This window comes from Oncorhynchus gorbuscha, linkage group LG21, assembly GCF_021184085.1.
Source record: "Oncorhynchus gorbuscha isolate QuinsamMale2020 ecotype Even-year linkage group LG21, OgorEven_v1.0, whole genome shotgun sequence".
In the NCBI taxonomy this organism is placed as follows: Eukaryota; Metazoa; Chordata; class Actinopteri; order Salmoniformes; family Salmonidae; genus Oncorhynchus; species Oncorhynchus gorbuscha.
The window spans coordinates 37,859,386-37,876,850 of NC_060193.1; the positions used below are offsets into that span (position 1 = coordinate 37,859,386).

A 17,465-nucleotide genomic window follows, 5' to 3' on the forward strand; every position below is an offset into this window, starting at 1 on the left:
CAATGTGGTTATTTGGATTTTTACGAATTATCTTTGAAAGACAGGGTCCTGAAAAAGGGACGTTTCTTTTTTTTTGCTGAGTTTCCAACTCAGTCAAACCTAGGATAATGACTATTTCTCACATGCTGAGCATGTCTAACTTCACAACTAAATGACCAGACTTTTACAGATGTAATTTGCTCAGTCACTCAGCTTGCTGCAATCTCTATCAAATCCCTTCCTCTCCTCCCTCTCCTACACCTGTCCAGCTGTCATTGGTCTGGCCTGGCTGCCTCAGCCTATGCCACAGCCTTTGAAACCGGTTCCGGTTTGGAGCGAGTGGTCGCATCGGCGCTTCGCTCCCGCAGGTAGTATAACTTTTACATTTCATTATAGCACAACGGTTTGATTTGTCTAATCCTAGCAATTTCTTCTCAGCTAGCTACATAGCCGTCTTTGTATCAAAGATAATTGCGTAATTATCGTATTTCGCCGTCCTAACGTAGTCTTCACTAGCCAGCTAGCTAACGTCCACTGATTAGCTGCACTGGGAAAACTATTACACTCAACTGAACGACTTGATTAGTGTAGTGTTAGCTAGCTACATAGCTGTCTTTGCTGTCTTCGTATCTTCGTTCCAAGATAATTGCGTTGTTTAGGTTTAGAGTGTGTAGTCTTAGAGTGATTATCTTAATTTACCGAGGTTAGCTAGCCAGCTATTTGTCGTCCTTAACGTAGGAGACTCTGCTAGCTAGCCAACAGTTAGCCAACGCTAGCCAACGTCTTCTGAATAGAACTCAACAACCCGGTTGCATTCACAGGTAGTATCACATTTTCATTTAATTTCATTACAGTACAACGGTTTGATTTGTTTGATCGTAGCTAGCTACATAGCTAGCTACATAGCCGTCTTTGTATCAAAGATAATTGTGTAGTCTAGAGCGATTTTCTAGGTTAGCCAACCAGCTATTGTCGTTCTTTTAACGCAACGTAACGTAATCAACACTGCTAGCTAGCCAGCTAGCCCCCGAACAGCAGCACTGTAGAAACTATTACACTCAACGGAACGACTTGATTAGTGTAGTGTCAACAACGCACCCACTGCCAGCTAGCCTACTTCAGCAGTACGGTATCATTTTAATCATTTTAGTCAATAAGATTCTTGCTACGTAGCTTAACTTTCTGAACATTCGAGACGTGTAGTCCACTTGTCATTCCAATCTCCTTTGCATTAGCGTAGCCTCTTCTGTAGCCTGTCAACTATGTGTCTGTTTATCCCTGTTCTCTCCTCTCTGCACAGACCATACAAACGCTCCACACCGCGTGGCCGCGGCCACCTAATCTGGTGGTCCCAGCGCGCACGACCCACGTGGAGTTCCAGGTCTCCGGTAGCCTCTGGAACTGCCGATCTGCGGTCAACAAGGCAGAGTTCATCTCAGCCTATGCCTCCCTCCAGTCCCTCGACTTCTTGGCACTAACAGAAACATGGATCACCACAGACAACACTGCTACTCCTACTGCTCTCTCTTCGTCCGCCCACGTGTTCTCGCACACCCCGAGAGCTTCTGGTCAGCGGGGTGGTGGCACCGGGATCCTCATCTCTCCCAAGTGGTCATTCTCTCTTTCTCCCCTTACCCATCTGTCTATCGCCTCCTTTGAATTCCATGCTGTCACAGTTACCAGCCCTTTCAAGCTTAACATCCTTATCATTTATCGCCCTCCAGGTTCCCTCGGAGAGTTCATCAATGAGCTTGATGCCTTGATAAGCTCCTTTCCTGAGGACGGCTCACCTCTCACAGTTCTGGGCGACTTTAACCTTTAACCTCCCCACGTCTACCTTTGACTCATTCCTCTCTGCCTTTCCACTCCTCTCCTCTTTTGACCTCACCCTCTCACCTTCCCCCCATACTCACAAGGCAGGCAATACGCTCGACCTCATCTTTACTAGATGCTGTTCTTCCACTAACCTCATTGCAACTCCCCTCCAAGTCTCCGACCACTACCTTGTATCCTTTTCCCTCTCGCTCTCATCCAACACCTCCCACACTGCCCCTACTCGGATGGTATCGCGCCGTCCCAACCTTCGCTCTCTCTCCCCCGCTACTCTCTCCTCTTCCATCCTATCATCTCTTCCCTCCGCTCAAACCTTCTCCAACCTATCTCCTGATTCTGCCTCCTCAACCCTCTCCTCCCTCTCTGCATCCTTTGACTCTCTATGTCCCCTATCTTCCAGGCCGGCTCGGTCCTCCCCTCCCGCTCCGTGGCTCGATGACTCATTGCGAGCTCACAGAACAGGCCTCCGGGCAGCCGAGCGGAAATGGAGGAAAACTCGCCTCCCTGCGGACCTGGCATCCTTTCACTCCCTCCTCTCTACATTTTCCTCCTCTGTCTCTGCTGCTAAAGCCACTTTCTACCACGCTAAATTCCAAGCATCTGCCTCTAACCCTAGGAAGCTCTTTGCCACCTTCTCTTCCCTCCTGAATCCTCCTCCCCCTCCCCCCCCCTCCTCCCTCTCTGCAGACGACTTCATCAACCATTTTGAAAAGAAGGTCGACGACAACCGATCCTCGTTTGCTAAGTCAAACGACACCGCTGGTTCTGCTCACACTGCCCTACCCTGTGCTCTAACCTCTTTCTCCCCTCTCTCTCCAGATGAAATCTCGCATCTTGTGACGGCCGGCCGCCCAACAACCTGCCCGCTTGACCCTATCCCCTCCCCTCTTCTCCAGACCATTTCCGGAGACCTTCTCCCTTACCTCACCTCGCTCATCAACTCATCACTGACCGCTGGCTACGTCCCTTCCGTCTTCAAGAGAGCGAGAGTTGCACCCCTTCTGAAAAAACCTACACTCGATCCCTCCGATGTCAACAATTACAGACGAGTATCCCTTCTTTCTTTTCTCTCCAAAACTCTTGAACGTGCCGTCCTTGGCCAGCTCTCCCGCTATCTCTCTCTGAATGACCTTCTTGATCCAAATCAGTCAGGTTTCAAGACTAGTCATTCAACTGAGACTGCTCTCCTCTGTATCACGGAGGCGCTCCGCACTGCTAAAGCTAACTCTCTCTCCTCTGCTCTCATCCTTCTAGATCTATCGGCTGCCTTCGATACTGTGAACCATCAGATCCTCCACTCCACCCTCTCCGAGTTGGGAATCTCCGGCGCGGCCCACGCTTGGATTGCGTCCTACCTGACAGGTCGCTCCTACCAGGTGGCGTGGCGAGAATCTGTCTCCTCACCACGCGCTCTCACCACTGGTGTCCCCCAGGGCTCTGTGCTAGGCCCTCTCCTATTCTCGCTATACACCAAGTCACTTGGCTCTGTCATAACCTCACATGGTCTCTCCTATCATTGCTATGCAGACGACACACAACTAATCTTCTCCTTTCCCCCTTCTGATGACCAGGTGGCGAATCGCATCTCTGCATGTCTGGCAGACATATCAGTGTGGATGACGGATCACCACCTCAAGCTGAACCTCTGCAAGACGGAGCTGCTCTTCCTCCCGGGGAAGGACTGCCCGTTCCATGATCTCGCCATCACGGTTGACAACTCCATTGTGTCCTCCTCCCAGAGCGCTAAGAACCTTGGTGTGATCCTGGACAACACCCTGTCGATCTCAACCAACATCAAGGCGGTGGCCCGTTCCTGTAGGTTCATGCTCTACAACATCCGCAGAGTACGACCCTGCCTCACACAGGAAGCGGCGCAGGTCCTAATCCAGGCACTTGTCATCTCCCGTCTGGATTACTGCAACTCGCTGTTGGCTGGGCTCCCTGCCTGTGCCATTAAACCCCTTCAACTCATCCAGAACGCCGCAGCCCGTCTGGTGTTCAACCTTCCCAAGTTCTCTCACGTCACCCCGCTCCTCCGTTCTCTCCACTGGCTTCCAGTTGAAGCTCGCATCCGCTACAAGACCATGGTGCTTGCCTACGGAGCTGTGAGGGGAACGGCACCTCAGTACCTCCAGGCTCTGATCAGGCCCTACACCCAAACAAGGGCACTGCGTTCATCCACCTCTGGCCTGCTCGCCTCCCTACCACTGAGGAAGTACAGCTCCCGCTCAGCCCAGTCAAAGCTGTTCGCTGCTCTGGCCCCCCAATGGTGGAACAAACTCCCTCACGACGCCAGGACAGCGGAGTCAATCACCACCTTCCGGAGACACCTGAAACCCCACCTCTTTAAGGAATACCTAGGATAGGATAAGTATTCCCTCCCCCCCGCCCCTTTAAGATTTAGATGCACTATTGTAAAGTGACTGTTCCACTGGATGTCATAAGGTGAATGCACCAATTTGTAAGTCGCTCTGGATAAGAGCGTCTGCTAAATGACTTAAATGTAAAATATGTAAATGTTTGTCAAACTGACTGGGTACCTCTACCTCTTTCTCTGTCAGTCTGGCCTTGTTGCCTCTGCCAGGCTGGCTGCTGGAGAAAAGCAGTTTTGGACCAAGGAGACCACTGGGTGCAGAGGGGTCATTGGCCCTGTGACAAGTGCCGTGCTCCCGTGACCGTGGGGAACATTGTGCCACATAGTATGAGGGAGGCCACGGCTCTCACTCAAGATGTCATAATTTTCCAAATGACTTGACCGCCATGGCAGTAGGTACTCCCCTACATTTCCAACGAAGACTGGTCACTTACTCACCTAAATTCCGCCTTCTCTTCCTTCAAGAAAAGTGTTCAGCACATTCTCTTCTCCTTCTCAGTGTTCTCTGACATTAGGTATTCAGTCCCGTCTTTCTGCAGTCTCTGACATTACATTTTCAGTTCTGTGTCTGCTCCTTTCAGCATTCAATGGCTTTAAGTTATCAGATTCCCAGCTCTCACAAAACAAATACATGCTAAACCAGTTATAATTGTAAAAGATGCCGATACAAAAACATGTATTACTGTAATACTATTGTAAAAGTGTCTATGAAATTGTATATAAATCAGAATTAAACCATAGCCTTCTTAGACTCAACAACTCTGAAGCAACCAGCAGTAGACAAAAATAATAATTAAAAACAGAGATAGCCCAAGAATAAATATTAGATATTGTTAAAACATGTGCACAGAGAAAAGCACCAGGAATGGATGGCTTTCCCATAGAATTATATTCAACTTTTTGGGACAATGTAGCCCCCCTATTGACACAAATGACAACACACGTCACTTAATTATGTACTTCCTAATTCAATGTTGCAAACCATTATTTAAGTTATATTAAAAACAGGAAAAACTGGAGAGTCCCCTGATGATTATAGACCCATTAGTTTAATAAATTGTGACAAAATAATAACACATATTGGAAGCAATAGAATGGGCAAAAATATTAGCACACTTGATGCATATCAATATAACAGGATTTCAATTTAATACAATACGCAAAAAAAACAAGATACAGATTTATCAATAATGGCTGTTGGTGCGAAAACGCTTTTGATCGTCTGGAATGACATTTTCTATTCAAAACTTTGGAAGCTTTCAACTATCTAGCTGAAATAATACAGTTAATAAAATATTGTATAAATATCCTAAAGCAAAAATGTACACAAATAATACATAATCTAATGAAATTGCTTTAGAAAGGGGCAGAAGACAGGGATGTCCTAACTCTCCCCTCCTGTTTGCACTGGCAATTGATACAATTGCACAAATAATATAATAAGACAGGCCTCAAATGTAACAGTATTGGTAAATTCAATATAAAATTAATGTATTTGCTTGCAGATGATCTCCTGATATGCCTAACCAATACTTAAAACTCAATGCCCCCTTTGCTAAAAATCTTTTCATAATACTCAGGTTCTCAGGTTCTAAAATTAATGAGGAAAACACTAAGAAAATGGCAAAAGGAAAATGAATAACTCACCTTTAAGTGGACCATGAAAAATATGAAATACTTAGGATGCTTAATAAGTCACAACAAATATTTAAAGATCACTTTATTCCATTACTCAACAATATGAAAGCTGATTTAATTAAATATAGTAATCTTCCCATAAATCTTACAGGTAGAATAAAACTCTTTAGAATGGCATGGCTGCCAAAGTTTTTGTATTTATTTTCAGTAATACCAATTACCCCTTCGAAGACATTCTTTAAAAAAAAGTATGCTCGGTCATAAGCATTTATATGGGCAAATAAAATTAATAGAATAAAAAGGAAAGTTTTACATCTTTCTATATCTGAGGGTTGATTTATTTAACCTTCCAGACTTGGAATTGTATCTCCTCAATACCCGAGGCTTATACTTACAACATTGAATACACTAAAGAGGAACAGTGGGTACATACTGAAGATGTCGGAGGGTCTGCTGTCCAGACCTCTGGCAGTCTCTATGGGGGTGCCACAGGGTTCAATTCTTGGACCGACTCTCTTCTCTGTATACATCAATGAGGTTGCTCTTGCTGCTGGTGAGTCCCTGATCCACCTCTACGCAAACGACACCATTCTGTATACTTCCGGCCCTTCTATGGACACTGTGTTAACAACCCTCCAGGCAAGCTTCAATGCCATACAACTCTCCTTCCGTGGCCTCCAATTGCTCTTAAATACAAGTAAAACTAAATGCATGCTCTTCAACCGATCGCTACCTGCTCCTACCCGCCTGTCCAACATCACTACTCTGGACGGCTCTGACTTAGAATACGTGGACAACTACAAATACTTAGGTGTCTGGTTAGACTGTAAACTCTCCTTCCAGACCCATATCAAACATCTCCAATCCAAAGTTAAATCTAGAATTGGCTTCCTATTTCGCAACAAAGCATCCTTCACTCATGCTGCCAAACATACCCTTGTAAAACTGACCATCCTACCAATCCTCGACTTTGGTGAAGTCATTTACAAAATAGCCTCCAATACCCTACTCAACAAATTGGATGCAGTCTATCACAGTGCAATCCGTTTTGTCACCAAAGCCCCATATACTACCCACCATTGCGACCTGTACGCTCTCGTTGGCTGGCCCTCGCTTCATACTCGTCGCCAAACCCACTGGCTCCATGTCATCTACAAGACCCTGCTAGGTAAAGTCCCCCCTTATCTCAGCTCGCTGGTCACCATAGCATCTCCCACCTGTAGCACACGCTCCAGCAGGTATATCTCTCTAGTCACCCCCAAAACCAATTCTTTCTTTGGCCGCCTCTCCTTCCAGTTCTCTGCTGCCAATGACTGGAACGAACTACAAAAATATCTGAAACTGGAAACACTTATCTCCCTCACTAGCTTTAAGCACCAACTGTCAGAGCATCTTACAGATTACTGCAGCTGTACATAGCCCACCTATAATTTAGCCCAAACAACTACCTCTTTCCCAACTGTATTTAAGTTATTTATTTATTTTGCTCCTTTGCACCCCATTATTTCTATTTCTACTTTGCACATTCTTCCATTGCAAAACTACCATTCCAGTGTTTTACTTGCTATATTGTATTTACTTGCCACCATGGCCTTTTTTGCCTTTACCTCCCTTCTCACCTAATTTGCTCACATTGTATATAGACTTGTTTATACTGTATTATTGACTGTATGTTTGTTTTACTCCATGTGTAACTCTGTGTCGTTGTATCTGTCGAACTGCTTTGCTTTATCTTGGCCAGGTCGCAATTGTAAATGAGAACTTGTTCTCAACTTGCCTACCTGGTTAAGTAAAGGTGAAATAAATACAATAAAATAAAATGTGCAGAGAGCATATCCAACTGACAATCTCTTAAAAAATATATAAATTATTGGAACCAAGATTTTTAAAAGAACTGATGCTGGCATAAAATGGAGATAAAATTGGAGCATAACTAACAATGTTACAGTTAATGAACATGTACTCTTAATCCAGTATAAACTAATTTGCAATGTATTATACAGGAGACAGAGTTCCCAAATTCTACAGCACAATGACAGAGTCATGACTCATACGTAAAATGAATAATGACGCAATAATTTATGCTTTTTAGGAGTTCTATAATGTTTGGAAATTGTGGGAGGAGCTAGAAAGTTGGCTATCAGAGGTATTACAATATAAACTTACTTTTAATCTATCTGTCTGTATACTTTTGTGAGTTTTAATCTATCTGTCTGGATACTTTTGTGAGTTGCGCAAGACGTGAAAAGCAGTGCTGGTTTCTTTTTGTTCCTGTATTGAATACAGATTGCCGCGTCTACAATTTGATCAATTATTAACGTTTAAAAATACCTAACGTTGTATTAAAAAAGTAGTTTGGAATATTTTGGCAAAGTTTATAGGCAACTTTTGAAATATTTTGTAATGACGTTGGGATTTTGTAAACTGTTTTTTTCTGGATCAAACGCACTTTATAAATTGACATTTTCGATATATATGGACGGAATTAATAAAAAAAAGACCAATTGTGATGTTTATGGGACATACTGGAGTGCCAATGAAAGAAGCTCGTCAAAGGTAATGCATGTTTTATATTTTATTTCTGCGTTTTGTGTAGCGCCTGCTATGCTAGCTCATTTGTTTACTGCTGGTGCAGATGGGTGCAGACCATCAGATAATAGCTTCTTATGCTTTCGCCGAAAAGCATTTTTAATATCTGACTTGTTGGCTGGATTCACAACGAGTGTAGCTTTAATTGAGTATCTTACATGTGTGATTTAATGAAAGTTTGAATTTTATAGCATTTTATTTGAATCTGGCGCTCTGCATTTCCCCTGGTAATTGGCCAGTTGAGACGCTAGCGTCTCCCCTATCCATATTAACATAGAGATTTGGGGAACCTCAGAAGGTGGGGGGAAATTAACTATATTCTGGTAATGCGACCAATTGAACATATGCGGTGGTACTTAATGATTATGATGTCAGCTCGGTTGTCATCTGAGACATTCTCATCAATGAAAAGATTACATAAACTCTACAGTGGAAAGTTTACACATCAGAGTTATCGGATTCACATGGAATTGTTGTTAAATTTAAATGTTTGAATATGAAATTGTTTGTGATTGGATGAAATGTGGTTTTAGAATCTAAAATGTGAGATGTGGGTTTTCATAAGATAGGGCTGCTCAATCAGTGGCCCGCCCTGTGAAGGGACATGGGCTATAAAACTTTTCAAACACGCCCCCTCTCCCTTCCTATATAAGCCCTTGACGACAATAGAACATCCTGTTCCGGGGAGGTAGGACGACGATCCTATGTAAGAATGGTTCAGATAATAACTACAGAACGAAGCCAACATCAGCATGAGCTTTGGTTGCGAATGCTATGAACCTTGAACTCTTATTCACTACAGAAGTGATACCTCCTAGCCGTTGAGTTAGCAATCGCAGCTGCAAACGCAGGTTAGGAAGGAACAGACAGAGTATCCCGTCTACCACACAACGACATTACTACAACGTGTCCAATTGACCACCAGAGACATTCTTCAAAGGACAAAGGACTCGGTTTGGCAACACGGCCTTCCATCTACCACCAACCTACTGAAGCGCAGCTCAGAGTAAATATTTATTGCATTTTCCTTTTCCAAATGGGCGGTAATATAGAATGCATAAGGTACTGTATTTACGATAGCACAGATTCTTCCCTTTGTTCCACAGTCTTCCCGCTCTTTCACTCAACCCAGCAATTTTCTTTTGTGTAAAAAGCTGTCATATCTGTTCCGCCCGCCAGGGACGTTTTCCTTTATGACGTAATTTGTAATCAAGTTATGATGAATTGTGTGTATGTGTAATTCTGTGTGATTAGTTAGGTATTTAGTAAATAAATAATTAATCCCAATTTTGTATTGCTGATTCAACTTGTTAGCCAGGGTTTGTGCAGATAAAATAATTTACAACTTTCAGATGAGACTGAATTAAGGTGACGCTTGATATTGACTGCTATTGATGTAAAATATTACTAGGTCTTTAAGAGTTTATTCGGAAGTTAACAGCTCTACAAATATTATTTTGTGGTGCCCGACTCTCTAATTACATTTACATGATCAGCTCAATCAGGTGATATTAATTATGGAGAAATTATTTTATAGAATAACATGTCATATCACTTAATCCGGCATAGCCAAAGACACGACATAATTGGAGTCCCCTGATAGGAATATAAAATAGAATGAGGCTTTCATTTTGATTCAGCCTGTATAAAATTGAAAAACAGATTACATAATATACCAAGTTATTGTACACATTTTTGGAGTGCTAGACAAGCATTATTGTGTGTGTGTGTGCTGAAGATTCCCCCGCCTCCGTGTTGTTCGCTAACATAGTCAGTGGGTAACGTAAGCGAATACATTTCTGTATGAGGGATGATAAAGCTAATTATAGAAATCTGAGAAATTTGAGCGTTTGGCCAAAGCAGGGCTATTTCTGCCTGGTGTGCGTTTCAGACACGGGTGGCCTCGGTCATTATTAATTTCTCGAGCGAGGACAAATCAAATCAAATCCAATTTTATTTGTCACATACACATGGTTAGCAGATGTTAATGCGAGTGTAGCGAAATGCTTGTGCTTCTAGTTCCGACAATGCGGTAATAACCAACAAGTAATCGACCTAACAATTCCAAAACTACTGTCTTATACACAGTACACAGTGTAAGGGGATAAAGAATATGTACATAAAGATATATGAATGAGTGATGGTACAGAGCAGCATAGGCTCTACGGTAGATGGTATTGAGTACAGTATATACATATGAGATGAGTATGTAAACAAAGTGGCATAGTTTAAAGTGGCTAGTGATACATGTATTACATAAGGATGCAGTAGATAATATAGAGTACAGTATATACATATGCATATGAGATGAATAATGTAGGGTATGTAAACATTATATTAGGTAGCATTGTTTAAAGTGGCTAGTGATATATTTTACATAATTTCCCATCAATTCCCATTATTAAAGTGGCTGGAGTTGAGTCAGTGTCAGTGTGTTGGCAGCAGCCACTCAATGTTAGTGTTGGCTGTTTAACAGTCTGATGGCCTTGAGATAGAAGCTGTTTTTCAGTCTCTCGGTCCCAGCTTTGGTGCACCTGTACTGACCTCACCTTCTGGATGATAGCGGGGTGAACAGGCAGTGGCTCGGGTGGTTGTTGTCCTTGATGATCTTTATCGCCTTCCTGTAACATCGGGTGGTGTAGGTGTCCTGGAGGGCAGGTAGTTTGCCCCCGGTGATGCGTTGTGCAGACCTCACTACCCTCTGGAGAGCCTTACGGTTGTGGGCGGAGCAGTTGCCGTACCAGGCGGTGATACAGCCCGCCAGGATGCTCTCGATTGTGCATCTGTAGAAGTTTGTGAGTGCTTTTGGTGACAAGCCGAATTTCTTCAGCCTCCTGAGGTTGAAGAGGCGTCAGCGCCTTGAAGCGCCTTGAAGATTGCATCGTCTGTGGACCTATTTGGGCGGTAAGCAAATTGGAGTGGGTCTAGGGTGTTAGGTAGGGTGGAGGTGATATGGTCCTTGACTAGTCTCTCAAAGCACTTCATGATGACGGAAGTGAGTGCTACTGGGCGGTAGTCGTTAAGCTCAGTTACCTTAGCTTTCTTGGGAACAGGAACAATGGTGGCCCTCTTGAAGCATGTGGGAACAGCAGACTGGTATAGGGATTGATTGAATATGTCCGTAAACACACCGGCCAGCTGCGCATGCTGGTCTGCGCATGCTCTGAGGGCGCGGCTGGGGATGCCGTCTGGGCCTGCAGCCTTGCGAGGGTTAACACGTTTAAATGTTTTACTCACCTCGGCTGCAGTGAAGGAGAGTCCACATGTTTTCGTTGCAGGCCGTGTCAGTGGCACTGTATTGTCCTCAAAGCGGGCAAAAAAATGTTATTTAGTCTGCCTGGGAGCAATACATCCTGGTCCGTGACTGGGCTGGTTTTCTTCTTGTAGTCTGTGATTGACTGTAGACCCTGCCACATACCTCTTGTGTCTGAGCCGTTGAATTGAGATTCTACTTTGTCTCTATACTGACGCTTAGCTTTTTTGATAGCCTTGCGGAGGGAATAGCTGCACTGTTTGTATTCGGTCATGTTACCAGTCACCTTGCCCTGATTAAAAGCAGTGGTTCGCGCTTTCAGTTTCACGCAGATGCTGCCATCAATCCACGGTTTCTGGTTAGGGACTGTGTTAATCGTTGCTATGGGAACGACATCTTCAACGCACTTTCTAATGAACTCGCACACCGAATCAGCGTAATCGTCAATGTTGTTATCTGACGCAATACGAAACATATCCCAGTCCACGTGATGGAAGCAGTCTTGGAGTGTGGAATCAGCTTGGTCGGACCAGCGTTGGACAGACCTCAGCGTGGGAGCCTCCCGTTTTAGTTTCTGTCTGTAGGCAGGGATCAACAAAATGGAGTCGTGGTCAGCTTTTCCGAAAGGAGGGCGGGGCAGGGCCTTATATGCGTCGCGGAAGTTAGAGTAACAATGATCCAAGGTTTTTCCAGCCCTGGTTGAGCAATCGATATGCTGATACAATTTAGGGAGTCTTGTTTTCAGACAAGCCTTGTTAAAATTTCCAGCTGCAATGAATGCAGCCTCAGGATGTATGGATTCCACTTTGCAAAGAGTCAAATAAAGTTTGTTCAGAGCCATCGATGTGTCTGCTTGGGGGGGAATATATACGGCTGTGATTATAATCAAGAGAATTCTCTTGGTTGATAATGCGGTCGACATTTGATTGTGAAAAATTCTAAATCAGGTGAACAGAAGGATTCGATTTTCCCATCATATGATAGCAAAAAATAAGTTGCATCTTAGCATCACGTGAAAGATAATGGTATACTTAATCAAAATGAATAGATTTGGTAGACAGTTTCATTATTTTGACCTCCCCACAGGTCATTGGAAGAGGAAGTGTATAAAGGTATCTTGGCGGCGGGGAGAACATGTTTCTGCTGTAAATGTAATAATTCTACACAGTTTGGCATGGAGCTGAGAGACAGCTTGGCAGTTTTCTGCAACTCTATGCACTGTATATACTGTAGTTCAATATCTTTTTTATGCTTACTATCTGGCTTTGGTCATTTAAGTAGTCACTGAAACAGTTTTTCCATCTTGAAAACTACCACAGAAATTTCTATACAGACAAAATCCTGTAATTAGCTCAAATGACTGTGATTTTCTCCATATTAAAGGGACAGTTAGAGCTTTTGGCAATGAAGCCATTTATCTACTTCCCCAGAGTCAGATGAACAGGAACAGCTAGCATGCAAACTGTTCCTGTTGACTTCCAGTCATTGTACTAATGCTAGTTAGCATTGGCTCGTGAAACTATGTCTAACTTCCTTCATACTGGACGCAGAGACATGAACATGGTATCCATGATGGTATTCTGTTGTAGCTAGCGGTGTTCATAAAAATAATATTTTTCATATAAAAATATCCCTATAAGTATTTTTCGAAATTGTATGAATTAATTTCAGACCCCCTGCAGTATCTCGCTGTGAACCCAACTTTGAAAATCCCTGCCTTAGCCTACGGACTAAGTCAATATTTAGCTAGAGCTAAAACAAAATATTCACAATACACAATACTCACCAAGGTAATTAAGTTATGCAATACCCTGTGCAAGTGACGTGTTCCTACATCATACTTCCCTGTTAATTTCCCTGCTCTTTTGAATGGTCTTAATGATTATATCCTAAAGTTCATGAAAAGCGTGGTCATATAAGATATGAATTCTACTTCTGCCAGAGGCCTTTCATTAAGTTTTGCACTGAAGACCATTGCGCTACGTTTTTGCCCATTGAGGACCATTCAAAAAGCTTGCAAAATTCAAAAACTACAAGGTTACTTTCCACATCAAAGAACTGAATTCCATTAACTGAAAAATGTATCTATTGACATTTTATTTAATTTGCACAGAGAAAGAGAAAGAGATGAAGGGGCGACAGAGAGAGGCAGTAAGAGAGAGTCAGACAGTGAAAGAGATAGAGGGAGAGAGAAAGTGTTTGTGAAAGTGGATTGCATAAGAGAGAGAGAGGTGTGTGGGGACCTAAAATAATTTTCCCTCAAAGGTTATTTAACTTGGCCATTTGCAGTGAGATGGTTTGCCAAGATAATTGTCGCCGGGGTGACTAAACTCCCCACTGAAGTCATTTTTGGCGACCCATTTCAGCGAGAGTTGAGGACTGAAAATAGAATGAAATAGACTCATTGAGGGCCATTTCAGTCAAATTGGATGAAAGTTGCGGTGCACAAAGGTTGCCTCTGCGTGGAAAGCTCCAGCAGATGAAAATTAGCATACTGATCATATTCTAGAGAGAGAACTAATTACCATTGCAGTGTTTCAGCTTTGCCTTTAAAACTTGGATTGTGTCTCCAATGCCATGGGCCCTGGTCAAAAGTAGTGCACTAAATAAGGAATAAGGTGCCATTGGGGATGCAATCTTGTTCATGGAGTGAACAACTGTCTTAAAAAGGTCGGCAAATAAGCAGTAATGAACGCGAGGACTTTCAGGGCGAGAAATAGATGGCAGGGCATGAGTATTCCTGTTAGTCAAAAATCATTTATATTCAAGTTCTTAACCCTATTGGCTAGCTAAGAAGGCTGCAAATAAACTAATTGGGTTACATTAGGAAATAACTCAGTTGTCGAACCTCATCACACAGGTAAGACAGGCAATATCAATCTCAACGAAAATATTATTAAGAAATCACATTTCCAGCAATAGGCCTACCACACACCGGTTCTGAACAGTGGATTGAGTATGCCTATGGTTGGTGTGATCACAGTGTCATGAACATATTAAACATATTGCAAACGGAAGAATACAGTCTTTATGTTAAAAAATGCATTGTGGCCCCTAATGAGCACCTCACAGATGTATGTGTGAACACTGAAGCTCTCCCCTCACCTGATAGGAGTTGGGCCAGAAGGTACTGATGGCCAGCTCGGTCTTGACCCAACCCTCGGTCACCGAGCCAGAGGCGTTCCACACAGGGTTACCCTGGGCGCCGCCGTTCACCTTAATGTAGACATTGAGTGCCCCGGGACTGGAGCCTTCGCGGCTGGATAGAGAATAGTGGAAGTCGATGCAGTGGGTGTCGTTCTCCTTCAGGGTAGGCAGGAGCAGGTGGGCCTTCTGTCCCGACGCCCGGCCGGAGCCGTTCACCACCATAAAAGAACCTATCAGGGACGAGAAAGAACCAAGACGTGAGCTGAGACGAGGAGGAGTATTTCCTGCCGAGAACAGACCGATTTGTTTTCTACCAGACCTGGGTTCAAATATTATTTGTATTCTTTCAAATACTTGAGCTGCACTTGACAGAGCACTATAGGCAGGCTCAATCAATGGCTCAAAAGTATTTGAAAGAAAACACATACTATTTTAACTCACTATTTGAACCCAGACCCATGAAGTATGAGGAATGTCTGAGGAACAACTACTGCTACAGTGAACTATTGTACTTGTACTGTAAAATATTATTGAAATCTGCAGGGAGAGAAGAACGAGAAAGCAAGAGAGCAGAGAGATAAAAAGTAGTGTAAAATGGGTGAGATTTAGACAGGAAGAGGGATGAATAGGTGTGAGAAGACGTGCTGCTGGAATAACAAAGAATATATTGGGGTGATATATTCTCAGGGATGTTGCTTTGATAACTGAACATCAAGCCAGGCAAATGTCCACCCTGGCAATATTCTGGCTTGTGTGCCTTGCAATATATCCACTACTCTGATGTAAAACAACATACACCCACATACATACCGAGCGTATGTGGTTTTATAGCTTGACTCAGATTTGGCAGTAGGCTATTCTACAGTGGGCAAATAGTGCTGGGAGAGTTCTGGCATAAGGCATGTGGCTTGAATCATAAAGACTTTTCTTCCCGAGTGTGACAATTAGACGATTAGGATGAGTTATTACAAAAATTGTCTCCGGACACTTTGAAATCATAATCGCTGTAGACCAACTCGGGAGACCATTCCATGAAAGGAATTATGTAATTTATCTTGAATACTTGACCCAGATGATTACCTGATTCTAACTGATACACTTATCAAGGGTCGCCCCTTGGCTTCCATTCAAATCCAGGCTGTATCACAAATCAAATCAAATCAAATCAAATTTTATTTGTCACATACACATGGTTATCAGATGTTAATGCGAGTGTAGCGAAATGCTTGTGCTTCTAGTTCCGACAATGCAGTGATAACCAACAAGTAATCTAACTAACAATTCCAAAACTACTGTCTTATACACAGTGTAAGGGGATAAGGAACATGTACATAAGGATATATGAATGAGTGATGGTACAGAGCAGCATACAGTAGATGGTATCGAGTACAGTATATACATATGAGATGAGTGTGTAGACAAAGTAAACAAAGTGGCATAGTTAAAGTGGCTAGTGATACATGTGTTACATAAGGATGCAGTCGATGTTGTAGAGTACAGTATATACATATGCATATGAGATGAATAATGTAGGGTAAGTAACATTATATAAGGTAGCATTGTTTAAAGTGGCTAGTGATCACAACAGGCCGTGATTGGGGCTCCCATAGGGTGGAGCACAATTGGCCCAGCTTCGTCCGGGTTTGGTCAGTGTAGGCCGTCATTGTAAATAAGAACTTGTTCTCAACTGACTTGCCTAGTTAAAGAAAGGTAAAAAATAGATCTAATAATAATAATTACTAGAACATTAGCACATTAGCAGCAAGGGCAGCTCCCCTTGAAACCATAATGAATTCCCTGACACAAATGAGAACTTAAATGTGTCAGTGGAGAGTAAATGACAGGGTTGAAATAACGACAACCTCTTCCTAGGCAAATTTTGTCAGAAACCTTTTAACTCGCCAATGATAAATGGCGTCTCCTAATGTGGCTAGGGCCATAGGATGGCATGCGGAATCAGACGATTCATCACCAAAAGTATCTGAAGCACATCAATGGGTTATGCACAGAGGAGATACAGTATCAATCATCCCAACCTTGGGTCCGGAATCTAGGCTGACAAAATGTCTTATTTGCCTCAGCCACCACCATTTTACATCAGCACTCTTGCCAACCCCATCTTGCCAACACACTGACTCACACACACATGCACGCAAATATACTCACAGATTCACACACACCGGCTCAAGTGTACACACACATACAGTACGTCCATGTTCATATATTTGATTATTTCTTATTGCTGTTGCATTGTCGTGAAATGAACCTTCAAGTAAACATTTCATTGGACGCTGTATACCCATGTGTATCCCGTATATACAACTAATAAAACATTAAATTTGAAACACAAAAACTCACACAAACACAAACGTGCACACACACAGAACACAGCCTCCCTCCAGCATCAACACACAGCCAATGTGATGAATGTAAACCAGGGCACCTTTTAACCTCTAGAAGTGTCTACCTGAAATACTGGGGGTGTTAAATGTCATCACAAGTTTCACATGGTCGAAGAACCATGGGGATCATATGGAGAGAATTTCAAAATGAACATGAGAGATGTGAAAATCTATGAAAGGGACATATTTTGTTGATATGAAAATGTTAGCAAACCATGGCCAGAGGTAAACAAGTTTCAGGGATCTGAAC

At 43.0% G+C, this 17,465-nt stretch overlaps 1 protein-coding gene across 1 annotated transcript in view; it reads right to left on the bottom strand.

The window, feature by feature from the left end:
• The window catches only part of LOC124008536 (receptor-type tyrosine-protein phosphatase T-like), a 553,654-nt gene that overhangs the window by 393,752 nt on the left and 142,437 nt on the right, over nucleotides 1–17,465 (bottom strand). Inside the window, 1 exon segment of the mRNA XM_046319881.1 lies at nucleotides 14,772–15,043. Within this exon segment, the coding sequence (XP_046175837.1) occupies nucleotides 14,772–15,043 (272 nt within the window).